Source organism: Xiphias gladius, chromosome 19 (genome assembly GCF_016859285.1).
Source record: "Xiphias gladius isolate SHS-SW01 ecotype Sanya breed wild chromosome 19, ASM1685928v1, whole genome shotgun sequence".
NCBI classification, from domain to species: domain Eukaryota; kingdom Metazoa; phylum Chordata; class Actinopteri; order Istiophoriformes; family Xiphiidae; genus Xiphias; species Xiphias gladius.
The window spans coordinates 16,527,988-16,549,157 of record NC_053418.1 but is presented as its reverse complement, the minus strand read 5'-3'; the positions used below and the strand labels follow the sequence as shown (position 1 = coordinate 16,549,157).

The following is a 21,170-nucleotide window of genomic DNA, read 5'->3' as shown; positions in this document are numbered from 1 at the left end:
CAATTACATAATAAATACAACACAGTTTCATAGCGAGTTATTAAAGTAGGTACCTTAAAGTCTCACATTTTGTTTCAATCATAATCACAGCAGGAAAATTCCATATATGCATATGCACCATTTATTGGTATTCCATACAAAAAATAAAAATACATCTACTTGAAATAATCAAACATGCTAGTGTGGTTGTTCTCTTTTTCAGTACATAAATAAACACATTCCGACAGGCTCCCAGAGTTTATGCATCACTGAAAAATGACCATGGCCAATACTACTGACCGCAGATAGTCTCTGTTGTAGATCAATTGCTGGTTTGCTGGACACAGCTGAATCTTCGATACTTAGAACTAACCCTTAGGCCCAATTCCCGACTCGTGCAACAGTTATAGCCTGCAAAACGTCCTAAAGTCAACCACATCTGAGCCTTTTTTCCTTATGCTGGGTTTGGACTCGTTTTTTCATTCCAGTGGACAATCCTGAGCAATACGGGAAGCTGAGCCACGCAGTCGTGCGAAGATGGCCAGCATCTGATTTACCAGGCCCCAGCCGCTCAGAAAATTAGCTTCTTCTTCATCACAGCTGAAAAAAATACAAAGACTGTTGTCACAAACATTATAAAAAAGATTACATTCAGTTTACACATAAGTCTATGTTAACAACAAAAGACCCAGAAATTGTATCTACTATATGCACAAGTAAAACAAGCCTATAATGAGCAATCTGCTAACCACTAAAGTTTCCATCTACTGTAAGTGTTTGGAAATTCTCTCTGTAATATACTGTAGCATAGAGCATAGTGTTCAGTCAGCCCAGATACTTTCCCAGCCACAGGAAGAGCTGGAAAATCTTTGAACCTCCCAATAACACACAGGTCCTCCTTCAGTAAAACATATCCTCCCACAAGCCACTAAACTGTGTGTCTGTGTGTTTGTGTGTGTGTGTGTGTGTGTGTGTGTGTGTGTGTGTGTGTGTGTGTGTGTGTTCTACTTCACTGTATTCTGAATTTAGCTGCAGTTAAATGTGCAGCCAACACCCTTTGAATTGGTAGGTTCAGTCGAGTGGTATCAACTGGTCTAAATTTATGACCTTAGTCTGCATAACCTTGCAAACAGTTCACTAGGCAAAAATTCACAACATTCTATAAGTAAGTTTGGCCCTAGTGGGATATTTTAAAATTTCTAGCTCTTTCAAAATTGGCCATAAACATTTGTTGCAGACACCTTTCCTTTTTCTTTTTCCAAACAACTTAAACAATTTTACCATAATAATATTGACCAGTTTTATTTCACTTTGGGCGAACCAAGGTCAGGGAAGCACTTTATAGATTTTGGTATCTATAGCAAATGCTGTTAGTGGAGTATGGGTGTGTATATATAGCGAATATGAGCGTATGTGTGTCCTTTACTTGTCTCCAGGCCCTCTATTTTCCTCTTGAGCCCGACTGTTTCCTTCTCCCTCAGAGCCTCAGCTGAACAGTTGGGTTGGGGGAGCTGGGGGCCAGGAGTTGGACTAGGCCGATTACTGAAGTATCTCATCTTCAGAGCCTGGAGAAGAAAAGACAAAACGGTAAATATGTAATCGCCCGCAGTTGGGCAATCATGCCTTTCTCAGCAATGTCTTCAGCTATACTGCTGGTATGTATGTAAATGAGTATCATCCTGTATAATGTATCTTTGTTGTGAAAGTAAATTAACATGAAGCATGAACTGTTGTTTCAGCCCCCAGGACTGACGTCTTGTCCTCGTGACCTGTTGCTCATGGTCTCTTGCGGTTACCTTCGAGGGTGAGGGTGATGTTGATGTTGACCTTAAGTTTTGCTAGGGTCTGGCAGTTTCCATTGGATGACTACCTAGTATAAGCGACAGTGATTTTATATATAGTGTTTTTTTTTTTTGTTTGTTTGTTTTGCTGGAACACTATAAATAGTGAAATCAATTTTTTTTCTGGGAGGCAGATCCTTCTGACTCCTGACTCCTATAAGGTATTGTTTCCATACTGTACAATATATATATTTTAATTTTCAACCCGTCAATGGATAGGATATGGAATGCAATGTTTTCAAAAATGCAAAAAGCTGTAGGCAACAACTATATAAATAATTAAAACACTCCAATTTAGTCTTTCTCAAATGAAAAGCAACTCTTATTATTATTTATTTATTTATTTATTTTTTAAATCAACTACTGTGCTTCAGTGTGCTTATTACCTGTGTAGCTGTGGTCCTTGTCGATGGGTTAAAGGTAAAGAGGCCCTGTAGGAGCTCTAGTAAGTCGTCTCCGGCTGCACTAAATATATGTTCCAGAGGTGTACCAGGAAGGACTTTGAAGGACACGTAGTCTGGCAGGCTACACACTCCCTGCAGAGACATTTGACAAATGTATCAAGGATCCTCACCATCTGACTAAAGCAAATACAATCTAAGACATAACTGGGAAAAAACAGATACCAACAGGCCATGTCTCTTCTGTGGGCGTCCCAAGAGCCTCAAAGATCTTAGTTAGCTGGTCAAGATCTGAGTCTCCAGCAAGGAATGGTATCTACAGCAAAAGGACACATGCACAGACCTTAGCATGGATACAAAAATAACAGCGTCCCTTGTTACTCTATTAATATCTCTTTGAAGTGAAGTTTGTGTACCCGAAGGAGTAACTCTGCCAGGATGCATCCCACTGCCCACATGTCAACACCCACACCGTACATCCTGGCACCAAACAGGAGCTCAGGGGAGCGGTACCACCTAGGAAAGGGATCAGTGAACAGAGAGACTTGGAGTTAAATTTTACAGCTTTTAGCCAGTCAGTGAAGCCATAAAGGACCTCTCTTCTGGCAAGAAGATTAATTCTGTTGAACTGCATTGAATCTTCCACTTTTCTGATTTGCTGCTATCCAGTGGTCTAAATCATTAATTTTCTATAATGCATGCTGTCACATGCCTTAACCAGACCAAAATTTATCTCTTCACGAGATAAATTTAACTTAATAAAATAAAGCACATGATTTATTTATCTAAATTGAATAACTGCTCTACGAGAGATTTCCAATGACTGTCACAAAAACACAGGGGAAAGAAGAGTATAAGTTCTGTGTCATTAATACCATGAGATGGAGAAACAGCACAGACCTGGTAACAACTTGATGCGTGTAGACTCTGTTGGGGCTGCCAAATGATTTGGCCAAACCAAAATCAGCCAACTTCAACACGCCGTTGCCGTCCAACAGCAGATTATTGGGCTTCAGATCCTGGACATACAAAGTAGCAAAATATACCTTACTTACTGTGTGTGTGCATGTATGTATATGTATATTTATGTGTGTGAAGTACAAATGCTCTTACCCTGTGTAAGACCCAGTGCTGGTGCATATACTCTAATCCCTGTAGAGTCATGAGGATGTAGGCTTTGATGTTGGCTGGAGTCAGGACTAGGCTGGTGTCTTTGATGATCACCTTAGGAAACAAAACGATGACAAAGAGGCTGGAGTAAAGCCAGATATCTGATAACTAATAATCTTCAGCCATTACTTCATGTTCTTACATAGCTGTAGGCCACACGTTCAAAAGAAATTACGCTTATCAGAAGAGATAAGAGAATTAAAGAAAACCAGGATCCATCTCTGTGAAGAAGTGGAACCAGCTGGAGCCAAACCAGACTGCACAGTTCAGCTTCAACCTCTCACCCAGAACCTCAATTGTTCCACTATCTCTAAAAAACACTGGCTCCAGTATCCTTCTAAATAATGTTACTTGCAATAAAAGTATCCATCATCTGTATCTAAGCTCATGCAGTCAAATCTAACCACAAGGCCTAAAAATAGGCTTTCAGCACCGGTAATAAGATGAGCAACATATTTCATCCTCATGACTGTCCTTGTCAGTCTGCTACCTGTGAGTGGCTAATGGCAGCAATTAATTGTGAGAGCTAAGAGCAGAGTGATATTGATTTTTTTTAAAGTGTGGTTATCTTGTTTTGCATCATTCTATTTGAGTCTGATGTATTGGTGGCGGGCGCCTATCTGGAGCCTTGCATTCGGAAACAAACCAGAGTGGTGGGGGTGGGGTGAAATATAAAAGCCTTAGTGACCTTGTAGAACCGCTTAGTTGCCTGATGAGAGCACTCACGCTGCTGTCTTCGTCATCCTGCTCGTATTTTCTTTGTTCATATATTCTAATCTCATTTTCATCAATTGTTTTTTTTCATCTGTCGCTCATTCTTTGGCCTGCTCTGCCATTCACAGTATTGAAAGCTGAACATAACAGCAAAAAAAATAATGTCACATTTGCCACACACATCTAACATAGATATCTGTAAAAAAATAAAATAAAATAAATTAAAAAAAAACACTAAGATGAAATCCAGCTTATAAATGCTCTACCCCCGGGATCTCTATTAATGGGGAGGCAATAAAGGCTGAAATTTCCATCTGGTGGCCCTCTAGTGAAATGCAACTTCTTTTGCAATGCCGATGATTACCACAAATCAAAGTTTAAATCTCCATACAATCTCCAGCCATATGTATAAAGGGTAATAAAGAGCTGTACAATATGATATGATCCAATTTGAAAAGGTGCTGATTCAACTCTACATCAGTCTTTGAGCCTGCAGTTTATGGTACTGGTCTACTGAATCACATAATAGCTCCTCAATGAATAGCATTATATTGCAAGGAGCTGATATGAACAAACAGGAAAACCAGTATAGGTTTATTTTATAAGGGTATAATTTGCTGATATTTTCCTTGAAAGACCTGTTAAATATTTAGTTTTCAGGAAACACAATTAATGATGTTCAGGGTTTTTAAAGTTCCAGACATGGACATATGAATTCCTGTTAAGAGAAATGAATTAGGAAATGTTGACAAACCAAAGACCCTTATAATTTGGATGGATCAAAAATGAGAACGAACCCGAGATTCTCAATGGGCTGATGCATGGGCTGCATAATATTATGAGGATGTCAGTGTTATTATGTTATCTTATTACTTATAGAGGCAAAGACAGACAGAGAGGAAGACTGATTTTTATTTTCAAGAGTTGGAGCTGCCTTACCTCTAGATCTGTTTCCATGAAGTCAAACACCAGACTGATGTTAGATTTGTGCCCAAAGGCATCCAGCAGCTACAAAACACACCACATTACATGTTATCCCTCAGTTCAAATTAGGAGAGAATATGGAAAGCTGATCGTTTTCCCCTCACCAGTAATATATATGAATATGAAGATGAAAACATGTGCTGACATACTGAATGTTTACCCACCCCAATGATATTTGGATGATGCAGCTCCTGCAGTAGTTTGATCTCTCGCAGAGCAGTCCTATTTATACCTATTATACGATAAGAAATTAGAATCATCAACAGGTAGATAAAATGAGCTGCACTGTGTGGTAAAAACATTAAATGTGTGCTATCAGGCATTCGGCACTCACCATCTTTAGCCTCGGTTCTGTGACCAACCTTAATCTGCCAGAAAAGAGGCAAACAAACAGTTAAAATCAGCATAGCATACAAAGCTAACAGGAGTCTAAACCTAAGCTTATTTCTTTTACCTTTTTAATGGCAACTATGGTGTCAGTTGTTTTGTCCCTGGCCTTGTACACTGTGGCAAACTGGAGAGAAGAAACAGAGAGCAATGAGTTACAGAAACACGGAGACCAAAATATAATTTTTTTTCCACCATCACTGCTGCTGTGAACAGCATGCACCAGCAGGGCTTTGTTGACATTAACAACTAGCTAACGCTTGCTAGCTTGACATCATGTTTTCTATACAACTAGCCACGACCTGCAAGGGAGGAAAGTGGACAGAAGCAAAGACAGAAATCACGGATTTATTCATTTGCCTACCTGACCCTCTCCGAGGAAATCCAGCTTCTCGTATCTTTTGGCTCTGGATTTTACATCAAGCGCCATGGCAGCTAACTGTCATTTCATTAAGAGACACTTCCTGCCTTGTTAAAGGTCTGCAAGGACTTTTTCCGGGTTAAAGGAGGTTTTAAATTGACCAACAGCGTCATCTACCGGTTTAATGGAGAACCCAGCTTGACGAGGTGGTTTAGCTCAAATGAGCAACCTAATTTTATTTTATTTTATTTTATTTTATTTTATTTTATTTTATTTTATTCTGTGCCACAATTGTTATACCGAATTTTTAAAATAAAGTGTTTGTTTTTCTCTCATAAAGCATTTTAACATTATTCTTCTACTAACACTGCTATAATAATCATCATAATACTCATAATAATACCATTATCAAATATCTGACAAAATTGTTAAACACTCGAAATTCTAAGTTTAGGTTCAAAGGGAATTTTTCTTACCTCTTATCTTTTTTTCTATACTGTCTTTTGCTTTAGATATAATATCATATAATAAGGCTTTTTTCTACAACTATGACAATTACTAATAATAATACAGTTACAGAATACAGTACTACTATTTTTAATACCTCACTTCGTATGATTACTTAATCAATGAAAGCAGGACAAATTCCTGCAAATTCCTGTAACATTTTACAGTTATGATGCAATATGCAATACTATTATGGTCCTGACAGTCTGCCTTTTTTATTTTATTTTATTTTTTTTTATTTTTTTATTTTTTTTAGCAGTTAGAAGTTTGACATTGGTCTCCTGAGAGCCTCTTCTGTCAGTTAGGAAGGTTTTGTGATCTATGCACCACTGAACACATCTCTACATCCCATATCCATACACAGTAGATGCCCTCACATCCCACAGGATTAGGCATGGCTCCTCTCCTTTGACCCTCCCTGTCTTCTGCTTCACACACACACACACACACACACACACACACACACACACACACACACACACACACACACACACGCATGCACACACACTAACACACACACACACACACACACACACACACACACTGAGTTTCATTTCCATGTTAAGTTTGACAAGAGGAGTGTGAAGGATCAGCAGGCCTAATACACCCCTCATTCTCCCCTCAGATGCATACACATTCATATCCTGACAGCTCACAGATGTGACTGACAGGACCGTATGTGCCCATGCAACCATGCAGAGAAGAAATGAGAAGAGAAGAGAAGAGAAGAGAAGAAGAGAAGAGACTCTAGTCCAAGTCTTTACTGGCCTCGTATCATTAACCTTTAGAGGGACACAGGTGGGCTTTAATGTGGTACATAACTTTCCAGTGGCGGACATAACTCAGACCCACTTACATCACTGGCTCTAAAACAAATGTGACATGTTGATGTCCTCCTCTAATTCTGATATGATTGGAGGACATTATTGTGCTCGGGTGGCATTTATACAGTTTGTCACAGTAAATCTCATGATAGCAAGAGTAACATTATGCACAATAACTCACTTTGGTTATATGTCTCATTAGCAGATGGTGATGCTGTTGAGCTAGTGTGTGTGTGTGTGTGTGTGTGTGTGTGTGTGTGTGTGTGTGTGTGTGTGTGTGTGTGTGTGTGTGTGTGTGCGCGTGTGTTTATACCTCTGTGTGACGGGCCGGAGGAGAGTGAAACCACAAGGCTGTTTATCAAACTCGTAGGAAGTGGGTGTTGTTGAGCGAGGACGTGTCGCACCACCACATCCTGCTGCTTGGAAGCAGCTTCAGATGGGACAGTGTTCACACAATGTACAGTAAACAACAAATGCAGGCCAGGTGTCTTTTTTTGTGTGCGTGTGCGTGTATATACGGCCACTTCATTCTTCCTGCAAGGAACTGTACACTGTTTGCTATGATAATCTGGCCAATTTAAAAGAGGTTGAAAAGGAGGGCATTTGGGTGACCACCAAGATGGTTTTTTATTTCCCTGCATCACCCTGCCTAACACACATTCTGTTACACAAACTCACAACTAGCGATCAGATTTGTTTTAAGCCGCTACTACCACCTACAAACCGTTCATGCCATGTCAAAATGCAGAATACAAGATCTGAAAACATGATGAAAGTGTAAAAAAAATTAAGAAAAAAGGCCATTTCTGAGAGAAAATTACAGTCAAAAGCTTCAGCTCGCCTCAAGCATGTCGAAAAGGTGTATCCCAGAATGTTGGCTATTGTACACTGTAAAGACCTTCTCTTTCTGTTTTAGCTAGACATTTTAGTCATTTATATGCCCTCTTCATCACATGAGGTTAAAAAGGAGGTTTGAAAGGAACTTTGATGCACTGACTGAATGTTGAAGTGATGAATGATTCAGCGCTATCGCAGTCAGTGCTGTATCATACACCTGCTATACGCCTTTGTCTTCATTTCACTCACCAAGTCTCAGGGGAAGTGGCTGTGTTCTGTCATCTAGGGAGTTCTCCTCTTTGTTTCACATGCCCCCCCCCCCAACACACACACACACACACACACACACACACACACACACACACACACACACACACACACGCACGCACGCCCACACGCACACACAAACATACGTGCACACACACAGATGCAGCTGTATCTGACCCCATGCACAGTTATAACACAACAGGATGTTGTAGGGTGGATGTTTGAGGTGTGAAGGTTCACACAAGCTGTGGCAAACAAAATCTGTTTCTGAGAACTAATTATTTATTATTCATGTATCTAATAGACAAGGCCACTCTTAATCTGTTGCTTGTTTTTTTTTTGTCTCCTTCCTTAGTGTATCAGAGAAGCCAGAATTTGAACGCAGCTCTGTCAAACTACTGGCTTATCCGAAGACATCAACTACACACAGTCCACAACATGATTCATTTTTCATTCAGGTTTATTCTTTGAGGATGTCCGTGGTCACAAGACCATAAGAATGAAGAAGGACAAACAGACGGACTATCATTAGCTTCTTTGCTGCTGTTTGTTTACAGCCAATGCAGAGATTCGTCAAACTGGTGCTGTCGGTCCTGGGCTGCATTGTAAGACGCTGGAACTGTCAGTCTGAATAAATATGAGGGCAGAATGTTTTTTTGTTTTTTTTTCACCACTGTCTTCCCTCAGCATCTGAAACATCAACATACACCAGGCCTTGTGGAGGACATCAAGATGAGCCCACTTGATAGCTCAGCTCATACAGAGACAACATTATGATAATGTTCCTATAAGTAGCAGGGGGATGGGCCCAGTGTCATCTCCTCACATAGATAGAGCCAGCAGGGAGTCCGCAGTCAACTGCATTTAGGGTAGTCTTTGTTGTTGTCATAGCTTCCATCTGCCCTGATGTTTTGTTCCGGTCTGCAGTTCCTCTCAGACATCATTATTGCTCTCATTAGAAGAATCTCTATCTCAGCCCCAAATGGAGAACAAAGTATTGTAACAACTCTTTCCCTCCCTTTGTTTGTGTGTGTGTGTGTGTGTGTGTGTGTGTGTGTGTGTGTGTGTGTGTGTGTGTGTGTGTGTGTGTGTGTGTGTGTGTGTGTGTGTGTGTGTCTAGCATTCTAGAGTATATGCAAGTATAGCTGCATTTGCAATCTGCAGCTGGGCCCTTTAGTCCTTAATTTAGTCTGTGCACTGTGCTGAGCAGCTCTGTTTTAATTAATTGCTGCATGTAGCCTATACATTCAGTATTTTGTCTTATTTGACAGACTACAGTAGGGAAATACAACAGATTACAGGTAATGGATGTGTGAAAAGTGAACCAGGATGGTTTCAAACCCATTTTGCTATAAGTGAGCAATGAGCTGAACATGTCTTATGAAACTAAGGGGAGAAGGGTTTTCAAGCCAGTCATCTTTGGAACATAAATGAGGTAGAAGAGAAGGCCATTTTGGTTTATCTGAGTGTATCAGGTGCTGAAATTAACCCCAGTTGTGTGTTTTCTAAGAAGTCATTTACTTCATTAACCCAGCCAGATCACTAAGGCCTCAGTAATCAACCTTGTCACACGTCCCATTAACTTCTCACTATCTCACACCTTCTGACACGCACACACACATACACAAATGCATTTCCATCACACACATCTGTATCTGCAACACACAAGTGCGCAATATCACCCACAACTGCGTGTCCCTTGCATGCTTTCATTGTCTGTCTTCACAGGCGAAGACCTTTATTCCTGCACACACGTAGACACACACACACACACACACACACACACACACTTGCTCTCCCTCTCTCTCTCTCAGCTAACCCCATTACTTATGTCAGTCCCAGGGGTCTCTGAGCTCTGATGAACCCTCTGCTGCCCTGTGAGATTAGTGGACTCCCTGAGAAAAGCCCTTCATTGATTGAATGTGAGTCTCTCCTGCTCGCAATGTCAGCTCAAGGTTAGCACGCTGACTCTCTTTCCCCTGGTCGCAGTCAAGTGCTGTACCTTTGCTATGAGATCAGGGTGTTATTATTATTTTAGCTCTGCTGACTCCGCTGCTTATATTATTCATAAAGACGGCAAACCAATTATTGACATTCACCTCCAGAGTCTCTCTTTGCTTCTCTCAGTCCTTCTCTCACATTCTTTCTCTCGCTGTCTTTCTCTCCAGTGGCCCCACTTACAACATTTGCCAAAGCCTTTATTAATTGTTAACTCTTTTTTTTCTCATTCTTCACATCTTCATCTCAACCTCCTCTCTCCCCATCGATGAAACCACATAGGCACTGTTGCCGCATAAAAGCCTTAGCATTTGGTAAAGTGGATTGAATGAGATTCACTTTGTATGTATTGCAAATCAGTCATGGGGAAGCATTTACTTTGTGTCCCACTTGAGGGAATGAAGATCTTCCAGACAAAAAGGCAGGAAGAGATGAAGGAATGGGGGCAGCTCTCAGTCTGTAACAGAGAGTTAGATAAATGGCTGGATCGGGGAGACAGATTGATCTTTTTATGCTGAACTTGATGAACATGAATGACGCTTCGGATTTCCTGAAGTGGTGAATAGAGATGAAAGGATTATCTAGATATTTAGATCATTTAGGCAGGAACATTGCCCTGCACCGCTGTCTCTTTCCTCCCCATCATAATTCAATATTTACAGTTTAAGCTGGAAAACTGCTCCCTCTTGGCCAGTATCTGGTATCCATGGCAACAGATTTGAGAACAGAGTGCCTTCTGTATGTGTCCGTGTCCATGTCTGTGTGTGTGTGTGTGTGTGTGTGTGTGTGTGTGTAATGTTTACCGATACACTGCAATTGATTGGTTGTTGGGGAGCAGCTGTTGACCCCTCACTCTCAGGGGGCTCTTTGTATTCTTGCACATATCCCAAATCAATAGACACACATGAATGTGAACACACACACACACACACACACACACACACACACACACACACACACACACACACACACACACACACACACACACACACACACACACACATACATTTGTTATTCTATGTTTGTGAGGTCTTAAAATTTATTTTTGTCAGATTATGTTTTTTTTTCTCCTCCCAAAATTAACCCCCAAATTAACCTACGTTTAAATGTAGCCTTAACTCATAACTATAAACCTGAGATTAATTTTAATAACTATAGTAGAGTGCAGCATACTCTTAAGCCCATTTGTAACTCGTCTTTTATTGAACCTCATTAACCAAAATAAACACAGCATGAAAATCAAAGTGAGAAACAGTAATAATGTTGTCATCTTGAAAGTATTTTTCTCAACCTACTATCATTGTCAAAACATGTGGTCCTCATAAAGATAGAGGTGAAAAGCACACCAACACACACATGCAGTAATACAATACTGGCCCCATGCCCATAAGTGGAGAAATGAGCAAATGGGCAATAAAGAGTTGCTGTGGCATTGTTATGAAAACACTCCAAATGAAATAGAGACTCCACACAGACTTATACATGCAAACACACAAACACACACACACACCACACGTGTGAATCTAGTCGCTCTGCCACAGCAGGGGAAGTGAAACGCAAAAACACCCAAACCGCTGATGGCATTGCAGATTTTTAAGTACAAGTTTGAAACTATGCTGAGTGTTTACATGCTACTGAGCAAACAATCAGAAATACTGCCCTGGCTAATGAAATATCTCCCAGCGGGTGCTCTACACGTGGGCATACACGCACACGTCTACACACACTCACGCCAGGGATGAGTAACAGCTAGTAACTGTGGGGCACCACAGAGAGAAAGGTCATCTGACATCATTTGCATTGCTTGTTAATGTTAAAGGATGTTTTCCATAGAAGGAAGGTCAAGTTTTGCATGGAGACATGATATAAACATAACTTCTGACAATGATGAATTAATGGAACAACTGTGACTTGTTCATGGCTGGCTGATGTGGGTTTTCCACCCTGCTGTAATTTGACATATTAAGGGGAAAGCACCAGCACACACACACGCGCGCAAGCGCGCGCACACACAGACCCATGCTTTAATCTGCCTTTATTCACCACTCAACTCCGCTTACACATCCATCGTGTCTTCCTCTGAAGCACATGTGTCGGCGGAGTGTGTTATGGTAACTTTTGTCTCACTGAACCCACATTAAATTGGACTTAATTATACTCTGTCTGACAAATAACAAAATGTCAAGTCATTCCAGTAGTTGTGGTTTATGGGCAAACCATTTCCTATGAAGACAAAGGTGATAAATGTTATTTATAGGTTAGGCCATGGGTTTGCAAAATGTTTCATGCTATGTTTCAAAACTCCCCTGGGGATGTGCAATAGAATGACATCTGATAAGATTTATGTATTTAGTTATGATTCAGCAGAAGTTTACATGACTTTCTTTGGTAGATGAGGAGAGAGTAACCACTGATCATATTCTTTCTTGTATTTATAAATCCATTCTCTTTGAACTGGAGGAAAGTCAATCAAGCTATTTCTAAACTATTTTTTTTAATTATTTTGAGTTTCGGTCAGTTTCATCACTTTTGGGACTCTATTCATCCATTTTATCTATTTATTGAGAATTTAAATATGCTCTGTATCTATTTTATATCATTTGTTAGGTTATATTAACAATGTTATTTTAGTAATCTTACTTACTCCATTTGATCTTATGTCTTTTGTAAACTTTCTCAGTTTTCACGAGATTTTATCCAATTAAGTGTGAGTCTGTGTAAGCTCTATGTTTCTTGTTGTTATGCTCTGCATTGTGCTGCTATCTTTGCCAGGACACTACTGTAACAGAATCTAAAGTTAAATAAGGCTATTTGCTGGTTAAATAAAACATACATTGAATTATTCCTAATTTTTCGGGAGGTCTCTGGAAATTTACCAAGACAGAGGACAGATGGACAAAAGGGATCTAGGGACTTTCTGGTTGTATTCAACTATTATCCGGTTAATCTGGCAGAAGAGTGGTTTAGAGACTGACCAAACTAATCAGTGTCCAAGCCTTTACATTGGTAAATTACACATCCTATTGAGATGTTGCTGAAAACGTCTAATAAAATGTATGTAAAACAAATTTTATTGTTGACTTGATTTATCATTTTTAGGTGTTAAAACAATTAATTAAGGCCTCATAAAAGTTGAAGTGTATGCAGGCACGTATGTGAACCTGTTGAAAAAAAGTGCATAACATCTTTCTCCTTACAGCAGGGACTCAGTCAAAACAACAAGCTTTTTGCCAGATGTTGTTTTCCCCCTATGCATCACATTAAAATAACACCATGCCTGTATGAGCAGTCCCCCAAGAGAAGGCCCTGGGAATTAGCGGGGAGGTTGCAAGGGGAGACGCGCTGAGCGTGTTTGCGGCCAGATGGAGGCGATGTCGCTCCTCCTCTCCTCTCCTCTCCTCTCCTCTCCTCTCTCCTGTCCTCTGCTCTGCTCTGCTCTGCTCTGCTCTGCCAGAACTCTCAGTCTGCTGGGTGAGATCATTACCAGACACCAGGCTCCAGGACCTGACATTCACCGATCGGAAAAGCAGGGAGAGAGAAAGAGCGGAACGGAGGGAGAAAACCCTGATCCGATGCAACCGGCGACTAAAAACGACCTAAACCACCGTCTCCTGCCTCGGCTCCTCTGTCTTCTGTGCTGACGGCTGAAAGCGCGGTCTTGTCGCTGACATTTCCCCGCTGGATTTGGGCTTGTAGTCGGATGCGGGCTTGTTTTGACTGCAGTAATAGTGCTACTCACCCCCCTCCCTCCCTCCCCTTCTCCCCTTCCAACCGAGTAGCGGATTTGCGAGGGATCTCAGCGCTGTGCAGCTCCCCGAGTGACCAGCGATCCTGCAGGGCATCGGAGACGCACTTTGCACCGACGGGGCTCCCCACCACACGGGTCCATCCGCCAGAGCCTCAGAAAGATCTTATTTCTGTGAGGAATTGGACATAAGCGCCAAGTTTCTGATTGGATTTTTTTTTCCTGTGCGGCTACCTTGCTTCTGTCATCGGATCGGCTGCAAATCCTATTTTCGCTTTTTTTTTTTCCTCTCTCTCTCTCCAAAGCACCGTTGACGCCATTTTCCTCGGGGTTTTCTGTCAAAAAACGTATACATATATTCTGGCACCGTTTGACAGCTCCCCGGGAGGCTGTCATCCCATCCGTCGCGTGTGTAAAATGTGTCTAAATGGATTGTAAATGATCTTGATAAAATATTTACACGTTAGAGCCGAGTGTGTGACAACATTAGACATGGGTAAGTAGCCCCGGTTGACTGGCCACATTCCACACCTGAATACACCTCTCCTGTAAATGTGTAAATGTTTTAATTAATGTTATTAGCTGCTGTGTGCGTCTGCTTTTCACGTTTGCTTTTTACACGCCACCTTGCACCCCTGTTGCCTTTTACATTTAGTCCGCACCCTTTTTTTTATTCCTTAAATGACATGAAATATATGAAATTTGCTTGAAGTCACATGCCAACAAATTCGACTAAACGCACGCACGCACGCGCGCGCGGGCGTACTCACGCCACCACGCGCACAATCACGCATGTAGACATAGACCATCCCAGGCAACGCTGTACCACTCAGCCTCCATTCATTATCACTGTGCTATAGGCTGCCTCTGTAATTAGGTGGCAGTAAGATAAAACAGCTAATTAGGTCAGTGGGATGAAGTGACCACTACACACTGATCAAGGAGTAGCTCAGCCACTGCTCTTCACTCTCAGATGTTTCTCTCCTGTGGTCATCTTCACTGACATTGAGAGCCCATCACATAGCGTCAGAGTCTGTGACAAGCGGCAGGCAGATGGTTGTTACTCCCCCAGTCTGTCATCAGTTGTGTCACATTCAACTGTATCCTGTAGGAATCCGTGAAAGATTTTTATTTGGATGTGGTTTTTCTGTTTGTTCTGGTGGAGTTGCAGAGGCTATAGAGGAAAAAATGTCTCATGGATGAAGCCGAGGGCTTGGAAGATGCAAGCTGAAGCGTACTCAGCATGCGAGGAGTGTGTTTCATGTCTGACTTTGCTTTCATTCTTGTTTTTTTTTTCATTTGAATTAAAATCTGCGCATGCCACTATATCTAAAGTTAAGAGATGCCAATATCCATACAAATGTGGCTTCCATATTGCATCCAGTAGGCTCAGTGAGAGCCAGCGCTCCTCCACTCTAGTTACATTTATCAATCGCTGATCGGTTTCACGTGGCTTGGAGGTGGGTGTCAGACACAGTGTGGCCAAAAGTGACGGCCATGCTTTGGCTGTGTGGAGGAAGGTGAGGGCTGAAAGTAAATGGCAATATGCCACTGTTATCAGCACCACCCAGAAACCTCAGTCACAACCATAGCACCAGAAGATAAATAGTACGGCCTCAATGAGTCATGCAAAGTGTGGAAAAATGGTTAGGTCTCTAGGATATATGGGAATGAGAGTGAGGAAATGAGCAATGGTCAAAAAAGAACAACAAGGGCATGAGAAGAGAGGCAATTGTAAGAGGAGTGCACGACTAGATGGGAAGAAATGGGGTTAAGGGATGGATAGTAGAGGTGATTCAAACACGGATGGAACCATCGATCCTGTCTTGTTAACAGGTTAAGGGGAGTTGAAAACTCCGGTAGCTTTTTTGTGGCGTAAAAGTATCAAGCAGGCTATTAAACCCTCTATAACGTAATGAGATGCCCATGTCACCTTTAAATTTAAGCATGAGAAATCGATTAGGTGTATCCCCCTCTGAGCTGGATACCTCGGGTTGAAATAGGATCGGGGGGGGGGGGGGGGGTGAACGGGATCCAGGGACAAATCTAACTGTTGGCAGGCTCTCTTAGTAGAATATCAGCACTGGAGCACCTTTTGGCAGAGCACGCAGAAATAGAGGGAGGAAGAGAGGGAGAGGTAGGAGGTAGAGGGTAAAGGAAAGAGGTAGCACCGAGAAGAGGGGAGAAAACAGAGGTGTGTGGGGGTGGGGGGGGTTGAAGGGGAGGAAGACAGTTAGGGAGTAGGGGAGGTGTTTTTGCTGACAGCCATTTTGTGGCTTCTGCTGCAGTTAAAATGGTTTAACATTCATCTGCTTCTGCGGGGTAGTTAGGTGAGGATGGTTTTAGTGCTACCTGGCATATGGCTCATCCAAAGGAGTGTGTGCTTGCAGGACTGCATTGAGCGGCTGCAAGGCCATCCTTTTCTGTTACGGCTGTCCGGCACATGGTACTTTATGATTGTACCTCTAGCTGCCCTATAGCTTAACACATGCTTGCGCCATCCATGCTGAACTGGAGAGAGGAAGGGTTTTATTCAACATTTTATATCCGAATAAAAGATCATAATGTTCACCTAAATAACCCAATACACTACTTGATGTGGACAGGGTAAAAAGATGGCTTCCTTCACCTCGATCTGTACTGAGGCACTCACGCCCACTGAATTTGGAAGTGCTAGAAAGCTGGGGCCATTCCTTTTGATTTGTCTCCAACCAAAGATTGGATCCTTCTAGAAACATTGGTTTATGTGATTGCCCCTTCACTAGAGGGCAGGAATAAAAGAGAAAAAGAGATAAATGAAAAATGAAAATGGCAGACAGACGCTGTTCATCATCCCTCTGAGATAGGCTACTCATCTACAGCCAGGGATGGCCGAGCCTCTACTACACGCACATCAAAGAAAAGGAGGAAAAAAAAGACTCTTCACCTTGTACAATCACACGGGCGTTTGGAGTGCTTGTGGATGTGTGAATGTGTGAGCCTGTGTGTGTGTGTTTGTGAGCCTGTGTGTGTGCGTTTGTGTGTGTGTGTGTGTGTGTGTGTACGCGCACGCGCTCGCATCTGTCTGCATGTGTGTATGAACTATTTGTGAGTCCACCTCAGGCAGTGGGCTGCTGGGTATGCAGCCTTAAAAGGTTGTGTTTCTGCTGCCATCTCTCTCTCCCTCTCTCTTGTGTTTCTCACTCACGCTCAGACTCTTTCTACCTCTGTTTTGTCTGTGTGTCTGTATCAATCACCGTCTCTGTTCCGTCCATCTGTACTCCATTATCGATGCTTCATCATAATTGTTTTCAAAGGACAAGGCATAATGTTGGAGGAGTGTCTCATTCACAGCCTTTCACATCCAGCACAGGGAATGACCTTATGCTATTTGAGAGGGAAGCTGGTTAGTGCTGGCAGTTTTGAGAACATAATAAAGCTATTTATGCAGTGAGTCTGGCCTCTCACAATCACCCTGCTGTCTGAGGCTAGTCGAGGTGTGTATGTGTGTGTATGTCAGTGTGTTTGTGTGTGTAAGAGTGAGAGAGGACAGAGAGAGAGAGAGAGAGAGAGAGAGGAGACAGTGAGGCTCAGGCTAGCTAGGCGAGGGAGGCCCAAGGAGGGGTCAGTCTTACATAAACTCTCAGCCTGTCTGCCAGTAACAGAGAACTAACACAGCTTAGGGCACCAAGCAGGGAGGGAGGAGGAATAGTCATGACCCAGCTAAGTAGTTTACACAGTAATGGCCCAGAATGAAGATTGTACTGATGTATGACGCCATTTTGTTGTCATACCGGGTTATAGTTGTGAGGGGATACTGAGTCTTAAGAGCACCACCCAAAGTGGATAAGTTTCTTTTTGATGTGTGCATGTGTGTGTGTGTGTGTGTGTGTGTGTCTGTGTGTGATGTTGTGGTTGGCAGCTGTCTCTTTTTCCTGTCATTGTCCTCAGTCACATGACAGAGAGGGTGGCTTTCACACATGCCATTAGGGCGAGTCACCAAGCTGACATTAGAGACTGCGAGGCTCCTGGAGGACCAAACAGGGTCATGTGGGCACAGTACGATCAGGCTGGGAGAGAACCTGGCCTCACTGTCTTTTGGTTATCCCTGTGAAACCTTGAATACTTAAAAGTTATTTAAGGAACCACAGCGGTGGTTTTACTTGTTTCAGCCCATTAAATGCAAATTGACTTTACTATACATTACTGCTGACCACTTTCCAATGCATACCATAAGTTTCTGGACTGATTTCCCAACTTCCAGGCAGCCAGGGAGGTTTTATTCATTTTAATGGAGTGTGAAAATCATTTTTCAGAGACTTTCCTGTAATCCTGTCAAACTGAATTTTTAGTGTCTTTATTATTAATGTGTCAGTGCTACTTATCAATGTAAATCTTCGTAAATCGTTGTTGTGGGGTTATGCAGTGAGGAGACTCTTTTTACTGGAACTGTTATATTAAGGAGGCTTCGACACTGGAGATTTCAGATTGCCAAAAAGCATTGCAGTCACAAGCTTTGTTGTTAGGGAATCAAACTCAAACAGCTCCAGTGTAAAAAGCAGAATGGGAATTTGATTGCATCTTGCATTAAACAGCTTGTTGCTGGGCAGCTAACTTTAAAGTCTCACCCTTGGAAGATTTCTTGAAGGCAGCTACAAGGAATCATTTTCAGAAGAGTCTCTCCTCAGAAATGTAAATAATGTAACTATGACACAAAAATAAAGCAGACTGAATTTTCAGTGTGATGATGGATTGCTAACTTCAAGTTCCTTTTCATACTGCACTCAATGAATAAATCTATGACAAAATCAATTACTTCCAGGGAGGTAGGAAATCAATCTTAAAACTTATTAGTATGCTTTGGAAAATGGTTGGCAGTATAAACCCTGCCAGGACTATAAGTGATTTGGAGTTCATAAGCTTAAACATGAAAGACCACTAAGTAGTCCTTTAAGTCTTTTTCATACTTAACCACCATGAAGCTACCAGAACCTACATCAATAACCCTTATGGGTCTGTGGTTTCAGATTGGCAAACCTTGGGGCCAAAGACAAGGTTCATAGAAACAAGATTTTTCATTTTTATTTAATCTAGCAAATGCAGTAGAGAAAACACTGATTTTGACCTCACAGTTGGACACTGTTTGTGTGCAGTCTTAAACTGACAAGTTTGTTGAAATACCGCTGTGGATTATGATTATTCAATCACACTGTAAGCATGTGCCGAGAGGTCTGCTGGGTATTATGATCGGGATCAGCTGTTAGTACAGTAGCGTGGGCTGGTACAGGAGTGCACACAGAGAAAACACACACACATAGATAGTGTAAATTTGCCTACAGTAACCATGTCAGACTGTGTTTTAGCAGGTGGTAGGAGGTGGTTAATTCTCAGTGTATGCTGTAAGCCTTTTTTGCTCTCAGGTCACTCTAAGTCTGCAGCAAGCAATAAGCTTTCACTTGAGTCATGTCCGCAGGTAGTGGTCTAGTCTTGGTTCACGTCAGTGTAAATGGTGTCATTCTAAGCTCAGTGTGTGAGACAGCATTCCCCACTTCCAGCTCAGTCATGCCTCATGTCATATTGACTGATGGGATTCCCTGGAGCTGTAGTGAGAAGTGCAGTCCAGTGTTTGTTTTGGTTGCTTTCTGTTTATACGCCTGTGTGTACGTAAGCCTGTGTATGTGCATATGTGTGTGTACGTGTGTTTGTGTAAGTATGTAATATATATCTGCGCCTGCATGTGCAGTGATCCAAAATTAAGACCTGAATCCTCTGAGAAATGGCAACCTTTTCTCTAAAGAGCAGAAACAGCAGCAGGGGTGCAGAAGCATACTCACACTTCTGCAGTGTACATGGTCATTTGTGTGTGTATTTACCTGCATAAGTGTATGGAGTTTTTCATGCATGTGTGTAGCAATGCCACTGCATGCGTGTGTAAAACAGTTCAGACGCTGGTTTTTCCAGACCAGCTCGTAAACCACATCTGGGGAAAGAATTTAGATTCCTTCCCTTCGTCTTTCTCCACTGCCTTGCCTTTTCCCCCTGTGTGATTCCCTCCCTTCTTCCCAGCTCTGGCGAAAAGAAAAGAAAAAAAAACAGAAGTCAGCTTCTTTCATTTTTTCTGTTTTGTGTCCTCAGGCTAACTTCAGCCTGGTTTTAGAGTAGAGAAGAGGAATGTCTTATTTTGCAGTGATCACTCCAGTGTCTGCATGGCTCTGCCTCAGATCTGTCGTGGGGATAGAATGAGGGATGAAGTGAGGGTGAGAAGATTAGCAAAGAATGAGTAAAGAATAGCATAGGGAGAGAGGAAAGCAAGTGGTAGTGGGTGTCTAAAAATGAATTTGTTTATGTGGGGTACAAAATGCAAATGAGAGTGTGGCAGCGTGCCTCTGCAGCTCTGTGATGAGCTTGTGTGTTTGTCTTCATACATATCAGGAAGCTAGTGATGTTGATGACATCAGACAGGCCTGTGCTGAGATGCAGCGCTGAAATGTTAGGGATGGGGATGACAGGACTGGATGTTTTAGACGCCTCATCTTTTACTAATCATGTCATTCACGTGCTCTCTCTGTAGACTGTCCCTGGCTTCGCTGTGTTCCTGTGGGACAACCAACCCAACCCCAGTAGCTGTTTGACAACAACCAACCAGCCGGACCGACTACTGTGCTCTATTTTCCTTTTGGCTGGCCGCCACAGCTTCCCCCATCCTGACTGGCTCTGGCGGGAGCTTGGATGGAGCCAAGGGATCTGGTTGGCTCGGCCCGACCCAAAGAGGTGGAGTTACAGGGAGGCAGGGTGGGGCCAAATGAAGAGGACCAGGAAGGAGCAGGGGGCATCGGTTTGGTGTGCAGTGATGACGTGATTAACGGTGCCATCAGCGAAGGGGAGGGGCTAGAGGAGCAGGGGGAGGGGCTTCTGGAGGAGCAGGAGTTCTCCATCAAGGAAGCGAGTTTCCAGGAAGGAAGTCTAAAGCTGAAGATCCAGACCACCAAGCGCACCAAGAAGCCTCCTAAGAGCCTTGAGAACTACATTTGCCCACCAGAGATCAGGATGACCATCAGGCCCCCAGTTGGAGAGGGCAAAGTGGGGCGGCAGGGACGAACAGGAGGTGGAGCAGGGCGGGGCCAGAAGGATGAAGAACGAGGACCCCCCAGAAAAAGGGTAAGTCACCATCCCTGT

At 42.5% G+C, this 21,170-nt stretch overlaps 2 protein-coding genes across 3 annotated transcripts in view; one reads left to right on the top strand and one right to left on the bottom strand.

The window, feature by feature from the left end:
- Positions 1-98: 98 nt before the first annotated feature.
- On the bottom strand, positions 99-5,970 carry cdk7 (cyclin-dependent kinase 7). Its single transcript, XM_040154271.1, has 12 exons — positions 5,841-5,970; positions 5,544-5,603; positions 5,424-5,457; positions 5,254-5,321; positions 5,045-5,113; positions 3,335-3,445; positions 3,122-3,240; positions 2,638-2,737; positions 2,451-2,537; positions 2,207-2,356; positions 1,406-1,544; positions 99-579 (listed from the first exon to the last, which is right to left on the bottom strand). The coding sequence occupies exons 1-12, from the start codon at positions 5,904-5,906 to the stop codon at positions 551-553; spliced, it is 1,032 nt and encodes a 343-aa protein (XP_040010205.1). The 5' UTR covers positions 5,907-5,970; the 3' UTR covers positions 99-550.
- A 7,763-nt stretch (positions 5,971-13,733) lies between these two features.
- Positions 13,734-21,170, top strand: part of setbp1 (SET binding protein 1) — a 35,116-nt gene continuing 27,679 nt past the window's right edge. Inside the window, exons 1-2 of one of the 2 annotated variants that reach the window (XM_040155102.1) lie at positions 13,734-14,189; positions 20,566-21,152. In XM_040155102.1, the coding sequence (XP_040011036.1) occupies positions 20,724-21,152 (429 nt within the window). In that variant the 5' untranslated portion in view covers positions 13,734-14,189; positions 20,566-20,723. Of the gene's footprint in view, positions 14,512-20,565; positions 21,153-21,170 lie in introns of both variants that reach the window. The other variant, XM_040155101.1, reaches the window with a different exon arrangement.